This window comes from Camarhynchus parvulus, chromosome 22 (assembly GCF_901933205.1).
Source record: "Camarhynchus parvulus chromosome 22, STF_HiC, whole genome shotgun sequence".
Taxonomy (NCBI): domain Eukaryota; kingdom Metazoa; phylum Chordata; class Aves; order Passeriformes; family Thraupidae; genus Camarhynchus; species Camarhynchus parvulus.
In genome coordinates this window covers 1,933,506-1,949,581 of record NC_044592.1, presented here as the reverse complement: position 1 = coordinate 1,949,581, position 16,076 = coordinate 1,933,506, and the positions used below count along the sequence as shown (strand labels likewise).

The following is a 16,076-nucleotide window of genomic DNA, read 5'->3' as shown; positions in this document are numbered from 1 at the left end:
AGCTCATCCATGATGCATAAATTCCATTCAAACACAGGATTCTGTCTGGGCAGTGTCAGCTTCTTCCTCTGAATCCTAATGGCATCTTCAAGGCTGAGCGAGGCAGGAAGAAGTTCATTTCTTCTGAAAATGGAGCAATAAATTCATTTTCTCTGAAAGATTTAAGTGTCCTGTGGCTGCTATCTCAGTGTGAGTACCTCATTCCTCTTTAAAAAATATCCCACGTGCATAGTTTTTATTTTAACTACAAAAGTTACCTTTTAACCACAAAACTACATTTCCCATCCTATTAAAATGTTAACACAGCACTAACAATCAGCACAACACAATACAGACAGTAAATATCTGCCCAGAGCCATTTAATCGGCATTTTTCACAGTGGGGCAGCAGCACCATCTGCTGAGGGAGCTCGGAGCTGTCACTGTCATTTTTTGTGGAAAAATCCTCTTTGCCCAGGATTCTTCTCCGGGGAAGCTGAGAAGCCTCAGGGAAAAATGAAAACAATAATATCTGATTTGCTTCTCCTGTGTTTTGCTGCTGTGGAATGTGTTTGGAGATTGTTTATCCAACATATGAATTGTTTTTACTTAATGATCAACCATGGTCAGGCTGTGTCGGACTCTGGAGAGTCACAAGTTTTTCATTATTATCTTTTAGCCTTCTGTCTGTATCCTTTCTGTATTCTTTAGCATAGTTTAGTATAGCATTCTTTAATATAATATAATACCATAAAATAATAAATTGGCCTTCTGAGAACATGGAGTCAGATTCTCAATCCCTCCTTCGTCCTGGGGATTCTCAACAGAAGGCTCCCAATTCTCCTTCGCCTTCCCCTTTTTTCCTTTTCCCCTCCATTTTTTCTGCATTTAACCCTTTCTGTGGAGTTATCTGTTCCGTTTGCAGCCCCCTCGGGAAGTTTCCAGTCTCTCTGCCTCCTTGCTGCCCCAGGCAGAATCACCCAGGTCTCTTTGCAGATGTTTTCCCCAAATATTTCCAGTTCTGAGCCAGCAGGAGGATTGATTTAAAACCCCAACCTGTTCTGTCTCACTGCTCCATCTTTCTCGCTTTACTTTCCTTTTCCTTCCTTTTGCTTTTTATTCTTCTTTTTTGCTATTTTTCTGTCCCTTATTATTTTAACGGTTTTTAAATTTTCCTTCTGTCCATTTCCTTATTTTCCTCTTCCTCTTTTCTCTTGCCTTTTTTCCTCATACCTTTCCCCTTTCGACTTTTCAATTTTTTTTCATTCTTATCCATTAACCTTTTTTCTTCCTCTTCCTTTGCCCTTTGCCCGTTTCCTTTTCCTTTTCCCTTTTCATCTTCCTTTTACTTTTCCCTTTTTCTTTCCCTCTTCCTCTTCCCTTTCCAATTTCCTTGTCCTTGTCCTTTTACTTTTCCCTTTTCTCTTTTCCCTCTTCCTCTTCCTTTCCTCTTCCTTTTCTCTTTCCCTTTTCCCTTTTCCTCTTTCCTCTTCCTCATTTCCTTTTCCTTTTTCTTTTTCCTTTTCCCATTTCATGACCTAGGACAGCTCCGGCCCCGCCCCTCACCGGCAGTGGGCGTGTCCCGTGCGTCACTGGGCGTGTCCCGTGCGTCACTGGGCGTGTCCCTGTACCCTCTATAACAGCGCATGCGCGGCCGCCCCCCTCAGCAGCCGGTCCAACATGGCGGCGGTGCGGGCGCTGCGCGGGGCCGTGAACGGCGCCGGGCCCGGCGGGCCCCGCGAGCAGGCGGCGGCTCTGACCCGCGATTTCCTGTCCCAGCCGCGCCTCAGTGAGTGCGGGGCGTGCGGGGGGATCCGGGGGGCTGCGGGAGGGGGGATCCGCCCGCCTCGGGGGTCGCAGAGCCGGGCCCGGGCAGGCCGCAATACCGGCTCGCCCACCCCCTCAGAACATCCCAGGTTAATTAACACCGTGATTACCACCGTAATTAACCCGGCCCGTGTCACTCCCGAAAAGCCGGGGTTTGTTCCGGGAGCTGGAAGTGCTGGCGGTGGGATGGAATCTGTATTTAACGCTGAATTGAGAAATCGGGTGAAAAAGGGGAAATGCGGGGCTTTGGTAAAATCGCTCTATGGCAGCGCAGTGGGGAGAAATCAGAGTGCGTGAAGGTGTTTTTGTGGCTGCAATGACATAAAATGGCTGTAGCTGTGCCCTGAATAGCACCAGGAGCTCCTGGGTCACGGAGCCTTTGGGAATCTCCGCCAGGTTTGGAAGCCAAACCCATCGCTGCAGTCCCAGGGCTTTGCCCTGGAGCAGAGGCTGCTGGCAGGGCTGGAGCCAGGGTCACTGCAGGGTTTTCCATGGAGATTCTGGATTTTCCCTGAACTGGGAAAATGGGAAATGTTCCGGGCTGCTTTTGGTTTGCCCTGGAACTGCCTCAGAGGCTGATTGAGGAAGGAGAGCTCATGAGACAGTCACGGGGTGAAATGCCTCACTCAGGGTCAGCCTTTCCACATGAAATGCCTCACTCAGGGTCAGCTTTTCCATTCCCTATATCCTGGTCCCGTTCCTGATTATCCTAATCCCATTCCCTGTTCCCATTCCCTGTATCCTGGCCCCATTCCTGGTCCTCATTCCCTATATCCCAATCCCATTCCCAAATCCTGGTTCCTAATCACATTCTTGGTTATCCCAGTCCTATTCCCTATATCCCACTATCCCATTCCTGTTACCAATCCCATTCCCTATATCCCAGTTCCCAGCCCCATTCCCTATATCCCATCCCATTCCCTATATCCCAGTTCCCAGTCCTGGTTCCCAATCCCATTCCTGATTATCCCATTCCCATTCCCTATATCCCAGTCTCATTCCTGGTTCCCAGTCCTATTCCCTGTTGCTGTTCCCAATGCCGTTTCCAATCCCTTTCCCAGTTCCCATTCCCTATATCCTGGTTCCCAATCCCATTCCCTGTTCCCAGTTCCCAATGCTGTTCCCATTCCCTGTTCCCAGTCCCATTCCCCATTTCCATTCCCAGTTCCCAATCCCATTCCCTATATCCTGATTCCCAATTTCCATTTCCCGTTCCCCATTCCCAGTTTCCATTCCCCATTCCCAATTCCATTCCCTATATCCTGGTTCCCAGTCCTGTCCCTGTTCCCAGTTCCCCGTTCCCAATCCCATTCCCTGTGTCCCATTCCCAATCCCATTCCTTGTTCCTGTCCCCGTTCCCATTCCCAATCCCATTCCTTGTTCCTGTCCCCGTCCCCATTCCCAATCCCATTCCTTGTTCCTGTCCCGGTTCCCAATCCCATTCCTTGTCCCCGTTCCCATTCCCAATCCTATTCCTTGTTCCTGTCCCGGTTCCCCATTCCCAATCCCATTCCTCCTTCCTGTCCCCGTTCCCAATCCCATTCCTCATTCCTGTCCCTGTTCCCAATCCCATTCCCAATCCCAGCCCCTCTGCCCCTGAGCTGTTTCCTCCTCCCGGGTGCCTCTCCCTGCTCAGGCCCAGCAGGGGTTGGGCCCAGGGCTCTGTCTCGGGGTGCTCAGGAGGATTGCAGGGCTCAAGCTGAGCTTAGGGGTTTGAGCCTGGCTCTGCTGAGCCAGAGCAGTTTGGTCAGGGCTGCCCTTGCAGCAGTTCCGGCTGTTTTATTGCAGTGTCAGCACCTGGGGAGGCCCTGGGGGTTCCCTGCTGGGATTTGGGGTCCTGGCTGGGCTCTGGGTGGCCCCACTAGGATTTGGGATCCTGAGATTTGGGGTCCTGGCTGGGCTCTGGGTGGCCCCACTGGGATTTGGGGTCCTGGCTGGGCTCTGGGTGGCCCCACTGGGATTTGGGGTCCTGGCTGGGCTCTGGGTGGCCCCACTGTCCCATTTCCCCCCCCACCCCGGGATGGGGTGAGGAACAGCCCCAGCTGCTCCTCGTGACCCTGAGGGAGCTCTGACTCAGGATTCCCCTGCCTGGGGTCAGCTGATGCGTTTTCCCTGAGCTGACAGCAAAATCCTCCCTTGGAATTGCAGAATCGTGGAATGGTTTGGGTGGGAAGGGACCTAAAGCCCACCCAGTGCCACCCCTGCCATGGGGACACCTTCTGCTGTGCCAGGGTGCCCCAAGCCCCCTCCAGCCTGAGCAGGGAATCCCTGTAGTGGGGAATAAACACTGGGATTACCTCCAGGAGCAGGAAAAATGCTCCATGAATTCCTCTTAATGGGGAATAAACACTGGGATCACCTCCAAGGAGCAGGAAAAATGCACCAAGAATTCCTGTCATGGAGAGGAAAATGCTGAGATGGTGTCAGTGTCACCCCCAGGGAGCAGGAAAAATGCTCCATGAATTCCTGTCCTGGAGAATAAACACTGGGATCACCTCCAGGAGCAGGAAAAGTGCTCCATGAATTCTTGTAATGGGGAATAAACAGTGGGATCACCTCCAAGGAGCAGGAAAAATGTTCCAGGAATTCCTGTAATGGGGAATAAACACTGGGATCACCTTCAGGAGAAGGAAAAATGCTCCATGAATTCCTGTCCTGGAGAATAAACACTGGGATTGTATCAGTGTCAGCTCCAGGAGCAGGAAAAGTGCTCCATGAATTCCTGTAATGGGGAATAAACATTGGGATCACATCCAAGGAGCAGGAAGAATGCTGGACACCCAATCCTGTCCCTAATCCTTCCTGTGGAGTTCCTAATAAACAGAAATCAGGCCCCAAATCTGAGCCTGGTGCTAGGGATGGAGTGGGAAATGGGATGGGAAATGGGATGGAGGGGAAATGGGAAGGGATGGAGTGGGAAATGGGAAGTTGGAAGGGATGAAGTGGGAATTGGGATGTGGGAAATGGGATCTGGGATGTTCCTGAGGAAGTTCCTGACTCCTGCCCTGTGGTTTTTTGCAGCTTACAAAACCGTGTCAGGTGTGAACGGGCCCCTGGTTATCCTGGACCAGGTTAAGGTAAATTCTCAGCTGTTCATGGAGATTTTGGAGGGAGAGTTGCCAGGAAAAGCTGGGAAAGGTAAAATCCACCTGCTGGGAAGTTCCCCAGAGCCACTTTGGTACATTTCTGACTGCTGGGATCAATGGGAGTGGGAAAGGCAGGAGGAAAGGGAGAGTTCTTGGGGAAAGAAAGGAAGCAGAGTTTGAGTTTTCCCAAACCCCTGGAATGCTGATGACATTCCAAGCTGAAATGAAGCTGTTTGCTTTGCTCCCAACCTTTCTGTTTCCACATCAGTGCTCTGGAAAAGGAAGCTGTGGACACTCCTGGCTCCTTTTCAGGCAAAGCTGCTGCAGGTTTTTCCTCTTGTGCAGAGGCTGCACTGCATCTTTCTGCCACTATTTGGAGTTTTTAGAACTAATTCTGGCAGCTCCAACCATCCAGATATTCCCATAAAAATGGCTTTAACTTGAGAGATTTAATATCCTGGGCAGGAGTTTGGTTCAGATGATAAAATTATACATAATAATTTTTTAAGAAACCAGGCTGGGAGGTGGTGATTTTTGTTTGTTGGCTGGAGTTTAACCCCTTCCCTCCTCCCTGTGCCCCCTCAGTTCCCCAGGTACGCCGAGATCGTGCACCTGACCCTGCCCGATGGCACCAGGAGGAGTGGGCAGGTGCTGGAAGTCAGTGGCTCCAAAGCTGTGGTTCAGGTAGGAGCAGGAAGCTCTTTTCCCATCATTAATTCATCAGGATGAGCCCCAAACCAAATCAAACCTGGCTGGAGATGTTTTCTTTTTCAATGGAAACAATAAAATCACCTGCTTGTTCCAGTGCAGGTGGCGTCGATAATTTGAGATTTCTGACCGTGCACAATGACATTTTTGTTTCCACCCCCCTGGATGTGTTTCCACCCCACTGGATTTATTTCCACCCCACTGGTTTCCTTTGCTGCTGGATTAAAGGAATCCCCTGGAATTTGCAGTGTTGGATTCCAGATCAGCCCCTGATATTTTATTTCTCCTAAAAAGCTGTTTCATGTTCACATTATTGACTCTGAAGAGCTTGGCAGGGGGAAACACTTGAGATCAAAGGAATTGCACCAGGTTTGGTGGTTCTTGCTGATAGAATTCATAATTATTTTTTTTTAAGCAGGGTTTTATGGTGTTTCCTACCAGCTCTTGGTGCCCTTTCCAGAGCAGCTCCTGCTTTGTGCCCTGAGGCTGCAGGTGAAGCAGCATTCAGGGGTTGCTTTGTGAAGCACAAAACTCCTGTCCTGTGGTTTATTTGTATTTTTCCTGCTGCATTTGCAGGTGTTTGAAGGCACTTCAGGGATTGATGCCAAGAAAACCTCCTGTGAGTTCACTGGGGACATCCTGAGAACCCCGGTCTCGGAGGACATGCTTGGTGAGGATTTACCTGTGGATGTGAACAGTGAATGGATTTCTCCAAAATTACCTGCTTTTCACAATAATTCTCATTTTTCTTGCTGTTTCCTATAGGCAGAGTGTTCAATGGGTCAGGAAAACCCATAGACAGAGGTCCCATTGTCTTGGCTGAGGATTTCCTGGACATTATGGGTTTGTTCTTAGTCCTTTTCTGAGGGGGGGGAGTAAAATCAAACCTGCTGTGTTTCAGCTTTCTGAATTTATATATTTGAACACAAGAACTAACTCTATTTGTTATATATTAGAACAGAAGATCTAACTTGGGAGGAGCTTCATCTCATTTTTGAGTATGTGTGTGGCACCAAATTCTAATTAAATTCCCCAAGTGCAGGGAGATGAGGGAGCAGGAAATTTTCTGCGATATTTGAAAGACGCTCTTTGTTATTTGTAGACTTAATTCTACAACACCTAAAGGTGAAATGCTGATAACCTGACAGTTTTAAATCATTCTTAGCACTGACATGAGCATTTAACAGCAGTTTATAGGTGTACAGGTCATAAAATTTGGTGTCACAATGGGGTTTGTACTCATATTTGAGTATGTGTATGGCACCAAATTCTAATTAAATTACCCAAGTGCAGGGAGATGAGGGAGCACAACATTTTCTGCAATGTTTCAAAGATGCTCTTTGTTATTTGAGGTGAAATGCTGATAACCTGGCAGAGTTTTAAATCATTCTTAGCACTGACAGGAGCATTTAACAGCAGAGTCTTGAAAGGTCAGGTGTGACCAGGTGCAGCTGAAGATCTGTTGGTGTCACTGTGGGGTTTGTACCCATTTATCAGGGTGTTTGATAAAGCTCCCACCACGTCCAGGGAGTAACATTGTGTTCTCTCCAAAAATCCCACAGGCCAGCCAATCAACCCCCAGTGTCGGATCTACCCAGAGGAAATGATCCAGACTGGGATTTCTGCCATAGATGGCATGAACAGTATTGCCAGGGGCCAGAAAATCCCCATTTTCTCAGCTGCTGGGCTGCCCCACAACGAGGTGAGGCCTCAGAGCTGCTCGAAACATGGTGGGAGCCAAAACTAAATTTAATTCTGGGCCGTGGGACAGCATCAGGTGCAAACCCTGGGATATTTCTTGCCTAGATTGCAGCTCAGATCTGTCGCCAGGCTGGCTTGGTGAAGAAATCCAAAGATGTGATGGATTACAGCGAGGAGAACTTTGCCATCGTCTTTGCTGCCATGGGGGTGAGCCCACAGTGCTGGGGGAACGTGGGGCTGGAGGAATCAGAGACATTCTGAGAGTGGCTGAGGCCTGAGCAGCTTTTGTGAGCGTGGAATTAAAGAATGGGTGAAAATCCTCAAGGCTGGAATCTGCCTCTGGAACAGGCTGCCCAGAGAAGCTGCTGTGGCTGCCCCATCCCTGGGAGTGTCCAAGGCTGGGCGAGGCTTGGAGCACCCTGGGGTAGTGGGGGTGTCCCTGCCCATGGCAGTGGAGGATTTTTTGGGGTCCCTTCCCACCCAAACCATTCCATGGTTCCAACAAAGATAAGGATAATAAAGTATCTCAGACTTGATCTCCAGCCTGGAATTCCAGAAGTTGCTCACTCTGGTAGTTTAGAGGAACCTGATGGCTGGAGATCTTTGCTGAGGGTTATTAATGAGCTCATCAGCCCTTAATTGGCTGGGAAATGTGCCAGGTCCAACCCAGAGCTGTGCTTTAGGTGAACATGGAAACCGCTCGGTTCTTCAAGTCAGACTTTGAGGAGAACGGCTCCATGGACAACGTGTGCCTGTTCCTGAACCTGGCCAACGACCCCACGTGAGTGGCACCCCCTGAGGGGGGCAGGACAAACAGCTGGGGGGGACGGAGCCTTCTGGGGGGGTTGTGCAGGTGCCACTTGTGGGGTGGGGGTTTGTGGCAGCAACGCGGCAAGTGAAATGAGGCTGGAGCTGCAGGTGCAGTGGTGCTGCTGCAGCTAAAGTGCTGCTCCAGGTGCAGTGGTGCTGGAGCTCCAGGTGCAATGGTGCTGGAGCTGCTGCAGGTGTTGGAGAAGATGAAATAGGAAGGCCTTATAAATATGATTGCCTGGCAAAAGATTTTGAGAATATAGAAACTATAAGTGAGATTGGAATGAAAGCAAGCTGTGAGATCCCTCAGTTACTGAACAACTGGAAAACAATGGTGTGGCCGGCTGAAGGTGATCCCCTTTTGATGGAACAACACCCTCTGCTTGCAGACAGCTCCAAGGGTCAGAGCAGACCCTACAGCTTGGCAGAAGGGGCCCAAAGAGGAGTTTTTAGGGTTTAAAATGTAACACAATATGGCAATGTAATGATTCTTATAGGCTGTATGGAAATGCTGTAGGATTTGTATCTTGTACTAGATTGGTTAGTGAGAATGAGAATATTCAACACAGAACAAGATTTATTGTATTGGAATGGGAACTTTGCTCTCTTGGCTCTTGCCCCTCTTAGCTCTTGCCCTTTTTGCTCTCTTATGCTTTTGCTCTCTTGCCTCTCGTACTCTCTTTCCCTCTCACCCTCTCTCCCCCTCTCTTCTCTCAGCCTGCTCTGAGCTGTGCCTGGCAGCTCCCAGCAGGGCCCTGCACCCAGGCCCTTTGCAATAAACCCCAAATTCCATGACCTGGCTGCAGAGATCTCTCATCTCCATCTGTCCTGACCATGCTACCCCCATCACTCCTACATGCAGGGGCAGCACTGGAGCTGCAGGGGCAGCACTGGAGCTGCAGGTGGTGCCTGGCAGCCCCGTGTGGCTCAGGTGTCCCTGCAGGTGACAGCAGTTTGTGTTGCAGCATCGAGCGCATCATCACACCCCGGCTGGCGCTGACCACGGCAGAGTTCCTGGCCTACCAGTGTGAGAAACACGTGCTGGTCATCCTGACAGACATGAGCTCCTATGCTGAGGCTCTCAGAGAGGTGTGTGTGCTCATTAAGGTGTTAATTAATGGGGGTGTTGGCAGAAAGGGGTGCTGTGAAGTGAGGAGCCAAGCTGCTGCTTGAGTCATGTTCTTTGGGGTGGCTGAGAGCAGCCAGTGAGGATTTTAGCTGATCCTTGGTGGGCTGGGATTTATTTCACTGGTGGCAATTCCGACCCTGGAAGTGTCCAAGGTTGGACAGGACTTGGAACAACCTGGGATGCAGCCTCCCTTTTATCCCAATTTCCAGCCACATTTCCCTTCTCTCTTTCCCCATTTCTAAGGTACTTGAGAGGTTCAGAGTTCCCAGAACACCTGATCCCAAAGATTTCCCTCTAATGTATAACCCTCCCTTTTAATTTATAATTCTTAGAGAATTTATGGATTTTTCCCCATTTCTGAGGTACTCGAGAGATTCAGACTCCTTGATACACCTCATACCAAAGATTTCTCAAAGATTCCTCTCTAATGTGTAAACCTCCCTTTTAATTTTTAATTCTTTCAGAGGTTTTTCTTCTCCATTGTTTCTTTCATCTTTCAATGTCTAATTTCATTTATCAGCAAACCTAAAGTTTATTTATAAAAGCAAATCTCTTTTTCCATTCATCAATCAGTAGAATCTTTCTTGTTGTTTCTTTTATCTCCCAGTGCTAATTTTATCTACCAGCAGACCCACAGCTTGTTTGGAAAGACAAATCCACCATTCCTCTCATAACCTAAAACTATATTTTTAAGAGAATTAGTACAGCATTACTTTCTAACACAACACATATAATACTCATTTGAATCCTTGCCAAAAGCCAATCATAAAACACTTGTTTTTTCACATTTTTGTGGCTGCCCCAGGTGTCAGCAGCTCGGGAGGAGGTGCCTGGGCGCCGAGGCTTCCCTGGCTACATGTACACTGACCTGGCCACCATCTACGAGCGTGCAGGGCGTGTGGAGGGCAGGAACGGCTCCATCACCCAGATCCCCATCCTCACCATGCCCAACGACGGTGAGTCCCTGTGGGAATGTGCCTCTTCTGGATGGAGTGACAAAACTGTCCTTTGTCCCCTTAAAAAGGAAAGAAACCCAGAAGTTTCTTTCCTTGATCAGGTGGAAAAGACATCTCATAAGACCTGGGTTTGTTCTGAAGTCTCAAGACTTCACCTCAAACTTAAAGATAGCAAATTGGTGTAGGAATTCACTGTAGGAATGTGCCTCTTGTTGATGGAGTGACAAAACTGTCCTTTGTCCCCTTAAAAAGGAAAGAAGTTTAAAGGTTTAGATGAAAAAGGCATCTCACAGGTTTGGGGAACTTCACGTCAAAGTTAAGGAGAGCAAATTGGTGAGTCCCTGTAGGAATGTGCCTGCTGTTGGCAGAGTGACAAAACTGTCCTTTGACCCCTAAAAATGGAAAGAAGTTTAGAGGTTTAAGTGAAAAAGGCCTCTCATAGGACCTGGGTTTGTTCTGAAGTCTCAGGACTTCACCTCAAAATTGAGGAGAGCAAATTGGTGAGTCCCTGTAGGAATGTGCCTCGAGTCCCTGTAGGAATGTGCCTCCTGTTGACAGAGTGACAAAACTGTCCTTTGTCCCCTTGAAAGGAAAGAAGTTTAGAGGTTTAGGTGAAAAAGGCCTCTCATAGGACCTGAGGGACTTCACCTCAAACCTAAAGATAGCAAATTGGTGTAGGAATTCACTGTAGGAATGTGCCTCTTTTTGATGGAGTGACAAAACTGTCCTTTGTCCCCTTAAAAAGGAAAGAAGTTTAAAGGTTTAGATGAAAAAGGCATCTCACAGGTTTGGGGAACTTCACGTCAAAGTTAAGGAGAGCAAATTGGTGAGTCCCTGTAGGAATGTGCCTGCTGTTGACTGAGTGACAAAATTGTCCTTTGTCCCCTTAAAAAGGAAAGAAGCCCAGAAGTTTCTTTCCTCAATAAGCTAAAAAAGGCATCTCATAGGCTTGGGGGACTTCACTTCAAACCTAAGGATAGCCAATTGGACAAACCCAAAAAGTCTGGGCAATTTACTAGAAAAAGAAGAGAACAAAGAAACTAATTGTTTTTGTGAGGTGTTTTACCAGGAGGAAGAACCTCTGGCACCTGGCTCGGTTTTTCTCTGTAAAGAGTTTTGTTATTTTGCATTTTATCAAAACCTTTTTGTTTCCAACACTACCACAGAAGCCATCCTGCTGATTTTACACCTTCTGAGGTAGCTATCTTGGGTGTGAAATAGATCTCCAGGAGCTTCTGAGACCTTTCAAGTCACAGCCAGGGGCCTTCCAAGAGCTGCCTTGGGGTCACCCAGCAGCACAGCAGTCTTGGGGCCTTTAGGTTTCCTTCCTGTTCCAGGTTTTGGCTGCTTTCTGCTAAAAATGCTTTGCCCTTTGAGGGCTCAGGCTTGGTGCTGATCCATGAGCACTTGGGATTTGTGGAGGGAATAATTGCTGAAGTCACCTGGCAACAAAAAGCTGCAGCTCAATGCTAAAATGGATATAAAAAGGCTGAAAATCATCAAAACTTTTTTTTTTTTCCCACAGATATTACTCATCCCATCCCTGACTTGACTGGATACATCACTGAGGGGCAGATCTACGTGGACAGGCAGCTGCACAACAGGCAGGTGTGTGCTTCGCTGCTCTCAAGGTGCTTAGGGTTACTCTGATTTTTAAGGATTCCTGTTAATTCTGGGTGTTTTCCCCCAGATTTACCCCCCCATCAACGTGCTGCCCTCCCTGTCCCGGCTGATGAAGTCGGCCATCGGTGAGGGGATGACCAGGAAGGACCACGCTGATGTGTCCAACCAGCTGGTGGGTACAAAACCCCCCTTGGCCACCCAGCTGAGGGGATCCAGAACATTCCTGAGGCTGCTTTCACGCCTTGGCTGAGTGTTCAGTGAGAGGTCTTGAGTTTGGAGAGGAATTGTGGATGATTAGAGAGGAGGGGACAGCCGAGCTGAGGGTGTTCACCTGGAGAGAGCTCAGAGCCACTTCCAGGGCCTGGAGGGGCTCCAGGAGAGCTGGGGAGGGACTGGGAACAGGACACAGGGAATGGAACCCACTGGCAGAGGACAGGGATGGATGGGATATTGGGAATTGGGAAATCCTGGCTGTGAGGGGCTGGGCTGGAATTCCCAGTGGAGCTCTGGGAGGGACTGGGGATGAGGATGGAGGGACAGGACACAGGGAATGGAACCCACTACCAGAGGACAGGAATGAATGGGATATTGGGAATTGGGAATTCCTGGCTGGAATTCCCAGAGGAGCACCAGGAGAGCTGGGGAGGGACTGGGGATGAGGGATGGAGGGACAGGACACGGGGAATGGAACCCACTGGCAGAGGACAGGAATGGATGGGATATTTGGATAGAATTCCTGGGCTGGAATTCCCAGAGGAGCACCAGGAGAGCTGGGGAGGTGTCACTGTAGCACACAAAACAACTCGAGCACACACTGCTGCTCTCAGGGTGAAGAAAATTGAAGTTTATTTTCTGACTCCAACATTTATAGCTTTCCAAGAGTGACAGCGAATTGGAGGGTGACAGTGCCACCTCTCCAATGGCACCGGACAAACCAACAGTCCATCAAATTTCTCCTCCTCCAGAAAAGAATGCAAAACAATGAGTTATTTACAGAAAGCATGCGAGAAAGTTTGCTACAAGAATGTAAACACCAGAAGGCTTAGAAAATCTTAAAAAATCAGGGTGACAGGGAGGGACTGGGGATGGAGGGACGGGACACAGGGAATGGAACCCACTGGCAGAGGGCAGGGATGGATGGGATATTGGGAATTGGGAATTCCTGGCTGTGAGGGGCTGAGCTGGAATTCCCAGAGTAGCACCAGGATGAGGGATGGAGAGACAGTACACAGGGAATGGAACCCACTGGCAGAGGGCAGGAATGGATGGGATATTGGGAATTGGGAATTCCTGGCTGGAATTCCCAGAGGAGCCGTGGCTGCTCCTGGATCCCTGCAGTGCCAGGCTGGGGTAAGCTGGGGCAGAGGGAGGTGTCCCTGGCATGGCAGGGGTGAGATGAGGTGATGATGATGATGTTTGAGGGCCCTGCCAGGCTCCCTGAGCCCCCTTCTTTCCCCCCAGTATGCCTGCTACGCCATCGGCAAGGACGTGCAGGCCATGAAGGCCGTGGTGGGCGAGGAAGCGCTGACCTCGGATGACCTCCTGTACCTGGAGTTCCTGCAGAAGTTTGAGAAGAACTTCATTGCTCAGGGTAAGGCTGGCAGCAGCTCCCAGCAGGGCAGGGACCGTGCCAGGGCCGTGTTCCCTGTGGCACTCCCTGCCCCACGTGGCCCCGGGCTGTCCCCGCAGGGCCCTACGAGAACCGCACGGTGTTCGAGACCCTGGACATCGGCTGGCAGCTGCTCAGGATCTTCCCCAAGGAGATGCTCAAGAGGATCCCCCAGAGCACGCTGGCCGAGTTCTACCCTCGGGATGCCAAGCACTAGCCCGGCTCCCCGTGCCCCTGCTCTGTGGTTTGGTTTCCTTTTCCATGTGTTGGTGTTTCCCCGTCACCCTCCCAGCTCCACCCAGCAGCAGGTGACACTTGTGGCAGTGTTCCCACTGAGAACAGTTTGGAAAATATCCCTTCTCCCACAGCCTGCATCTCCAGGAGGATGCTCTGAAAATGTGCAATAGCCACCACGAGGTTTGGGCTTTGAAATGAGCTTTTGTGGGGTTCTCAAGGCGCTGAGCGTGATCAGAAATTGCAAACCTTCACTTTGAAACCCGTGGGTTAGAAAACGTGAAAGAGGAAATGTGACTTGCAGGACAACATTCCTTGGTGAAAAATGCGGGTTTTTAACCAGGGCTGCACTTTCTGAAAGGATGTGGAGGTGACACTGGGGACTTCCCCACCAGCAAAGGTGGAAAAGTCCTTGTCCTTTCAGAGGACAAAGGCCAGTGAGGTGCTACCTGAAATTAGCAGGGTAAAGCTTAATTATTGAACTGCAGGTTTTAAATTGAAGTTTGCAGAGTAAATTTCCTCCTTCGCCCTTTTTTGGTTGGATTCTGGAGGTGCCAAACAGAACCAGCAGCTCATTCTGGGCTCAGAAGTGTCACCACAGCTGTTGGTGGTTCAAGGCTTTGTGCTGCTGCTGAGGGGGACCCTGAGAGGTGAAAACCAACCTAAAACCTGGCCTAGGTCTGCTGGTGTGAGCTCAGCTTTTAAACCATGGCCTGTACACACAAAGCCACAGAAGTTCATAAAAAAGGCAGCTTTTAATGTGAGAAAGGATATTTCCAACCTGCTCCAGGTGTGCTGGGCCCGTGCCATGGCTGGAGCTGTTGTGGTTTGCACTCCAGGCACAGATTTGCCTCAGCATTCCCGAACTCTGCAGTCCTGGCTGGGCAATTCCGTGTTGTTCCTTTTCCAACGGGTTCAGCTGAGGCTCTGGGCCCGCTGCTGCTGGCACAATTCCATGCTTTTTCCAGGCTTTCCTGTAGTCTGAGCCCTGGGCTGGCTCAGCAGAGCATGTTACACCTCCCTGCAGTGTCTGGGAAGGTGCTAACATGACTGGAATGTGCAAATTCCAGCTTTTCCCTGCCGTCTCCATGTGCAGTTCTCTGGTTTGTTCCGTGTTCTCTGTGGCTGCAGCAGCGACTTTATTCCAGTGCATTCCACCCAAAGCTGTGTCCAGTCTCTTTTTCCTGAGGTCAGGATGGGAGGGCAGAAGCCTTGGCATGAAAACACTTTAATGTAGAGAATCTCTAAATAAATTAAATATGGAAGGTGTTGAACAAACGGGAGCTTTGGTGGTGAAAATTCACTTGGGTTGTTCCTGTCCCTGGGAATGGAGCAGCTCCAGTGTGGATTAAGGGTCACTGGAGCCACCCCCACATTGTCCTTGGAGCTGGTGGCTGAGGAGGAGGAGGAGGGTGTGACCTTCAGCCTCAGTCACGGGGAAAGGCTTTGCAGGAATGTGCAGGGAATGTGATCGCTCTGTGCTCACCTCCCTCCCTCTGCTGGGGGAGGCTCGGAAACCTTAAACTCCTGGAAAATGAGCTGGAGGCCCCACTTTGGCTGGGATTCTGGGTGTGATCAGCAGTGGGGTGGGGGACAGTCAGTGAGCCCAGCCCCTTCATCACCCCTGGGCAGGTTCAGGCTTAGGACAGACCCTGGCCCAGGGTGGGACAGCCTGAGCCTGCACAGGGCCCTGGAAACCCAGGAATGGGCAAACCCAGGAGTGACCATACCAGGAATGGGCAAACCCAGGAGTGACCATACCAGGAATGGGCAAACCAAACCCAGGAATGGGCAAACCCAGGAATGGGCAAGCCAAACCCTGGAATGGGCAAGCCAAACCCTGGAATGGGCAGATCAAACCTGGGAATGGGCAAACCAAACCTGGGAATGGGCAAACCAAACCAAACCCAGGAATGGGCAGATCAAACCCAGGAATGGGCAAACCAAACCTAGGAATGAAAAAATCAAACCCAGGAATGGACAAACCTGGAATGGGTAAATCAAACCCAGAAATGGGCAAACCTGGAATGGTCTGGGCAAACCCAGGAATGAACAAAAGCAGGAATGACCAAATCAGGAATGATCAAGTCAAACCTGGAAATGAACAAAACCAGGAATGAGCAAACCAAACCCAGGAATGGCCAAAGCAAACCTGGGAATGGCAAACTGAGGAATGAACAAAACTAGGAATGAACAAATCAGACTCAGGAATGGAAAATGTGGGAATGAACAAACCCAGGAGTGGGCAAAACCAGGAATGGGCAAACCCAGGAATGGCCAAACCAAACCCAGGAATGAACAAACCCAGGAATGAACAAATCAAACCTGGGAATGGAAAATGTAGGAATGAAAAACCCAGGAATGGGAAAAACCAGGAATGACCAAACCAAACCCGGGAATGGCAAACCCAGGAAT

General features: G+C 49.7%; 1 protein-coding gene across 1 annotated transcript; it reads left to right on the top strand.

The window, feature by feature from the left end:
* The first annotated feature begins 1,646 nt into the window (after positions 1–1,646).
* On the top strand, positions 1,647–14,936 carry ATP6V1B2 (ATPase H+ transporting V1 subunit B2). Its single transcript, XM_030964303.1, has 14 exons — positions 1,647–1,767; positions 4,827–4,882; positions 5,477–5,575; positions 6,176–6,269; positions 6,365–6,442; positions 7,162–7,301; positions 7,406–7,507; positions 7,984–8,081; positions 9,076–9,199; positions 10,045–10,195; positions 11,721–11,803; positions 11,886–11,990; positions 13,280–13,409; positions 13,508–14,936. Exons 1-14 carry the CDS (start codon positions 1,659–1,661, stop codon positions 13,642–13,644), a joined length of 1,506 nt encoding a protein of 501 aa, XP_030820163.1. The 5' UTR covers positions 1,647–1,658; the 3' UTR covers positions 13,645–14,936.
* The last annotated feature ends 1,140 nt before the right edge of the window (positions 14,937–16,076 follow it).

What these genes read in the sequence shown, in the direction of transcription:
- ATP6V1B2 (XM_030964303.1), top strand. Translation starts at nt 1,659, where the DNA reads ATGGCGGCGGTGCGGGCGCTGCGCGGGGCCGTGAACGGCGCCGGGCCC. An exon ending in CCTGTCCCAGCCGCGCCTCA is followed by an intron (nt 1,768 to 4,826) that starts GTGAGTGCGGGG and finishes GGTTTTTTGCAG; the next exon opens with CTTACAAAACCGTGTCAGGT. An exon ending in TCGTCTTTGCTGCCATGGGG is followed by an intron (nt 7,508 to 7,983) that starts GTGAGCCCACAG and finishes GCTGTGCTTTAG; the next exon opens with GTGAACATGGAAACCGCTCG.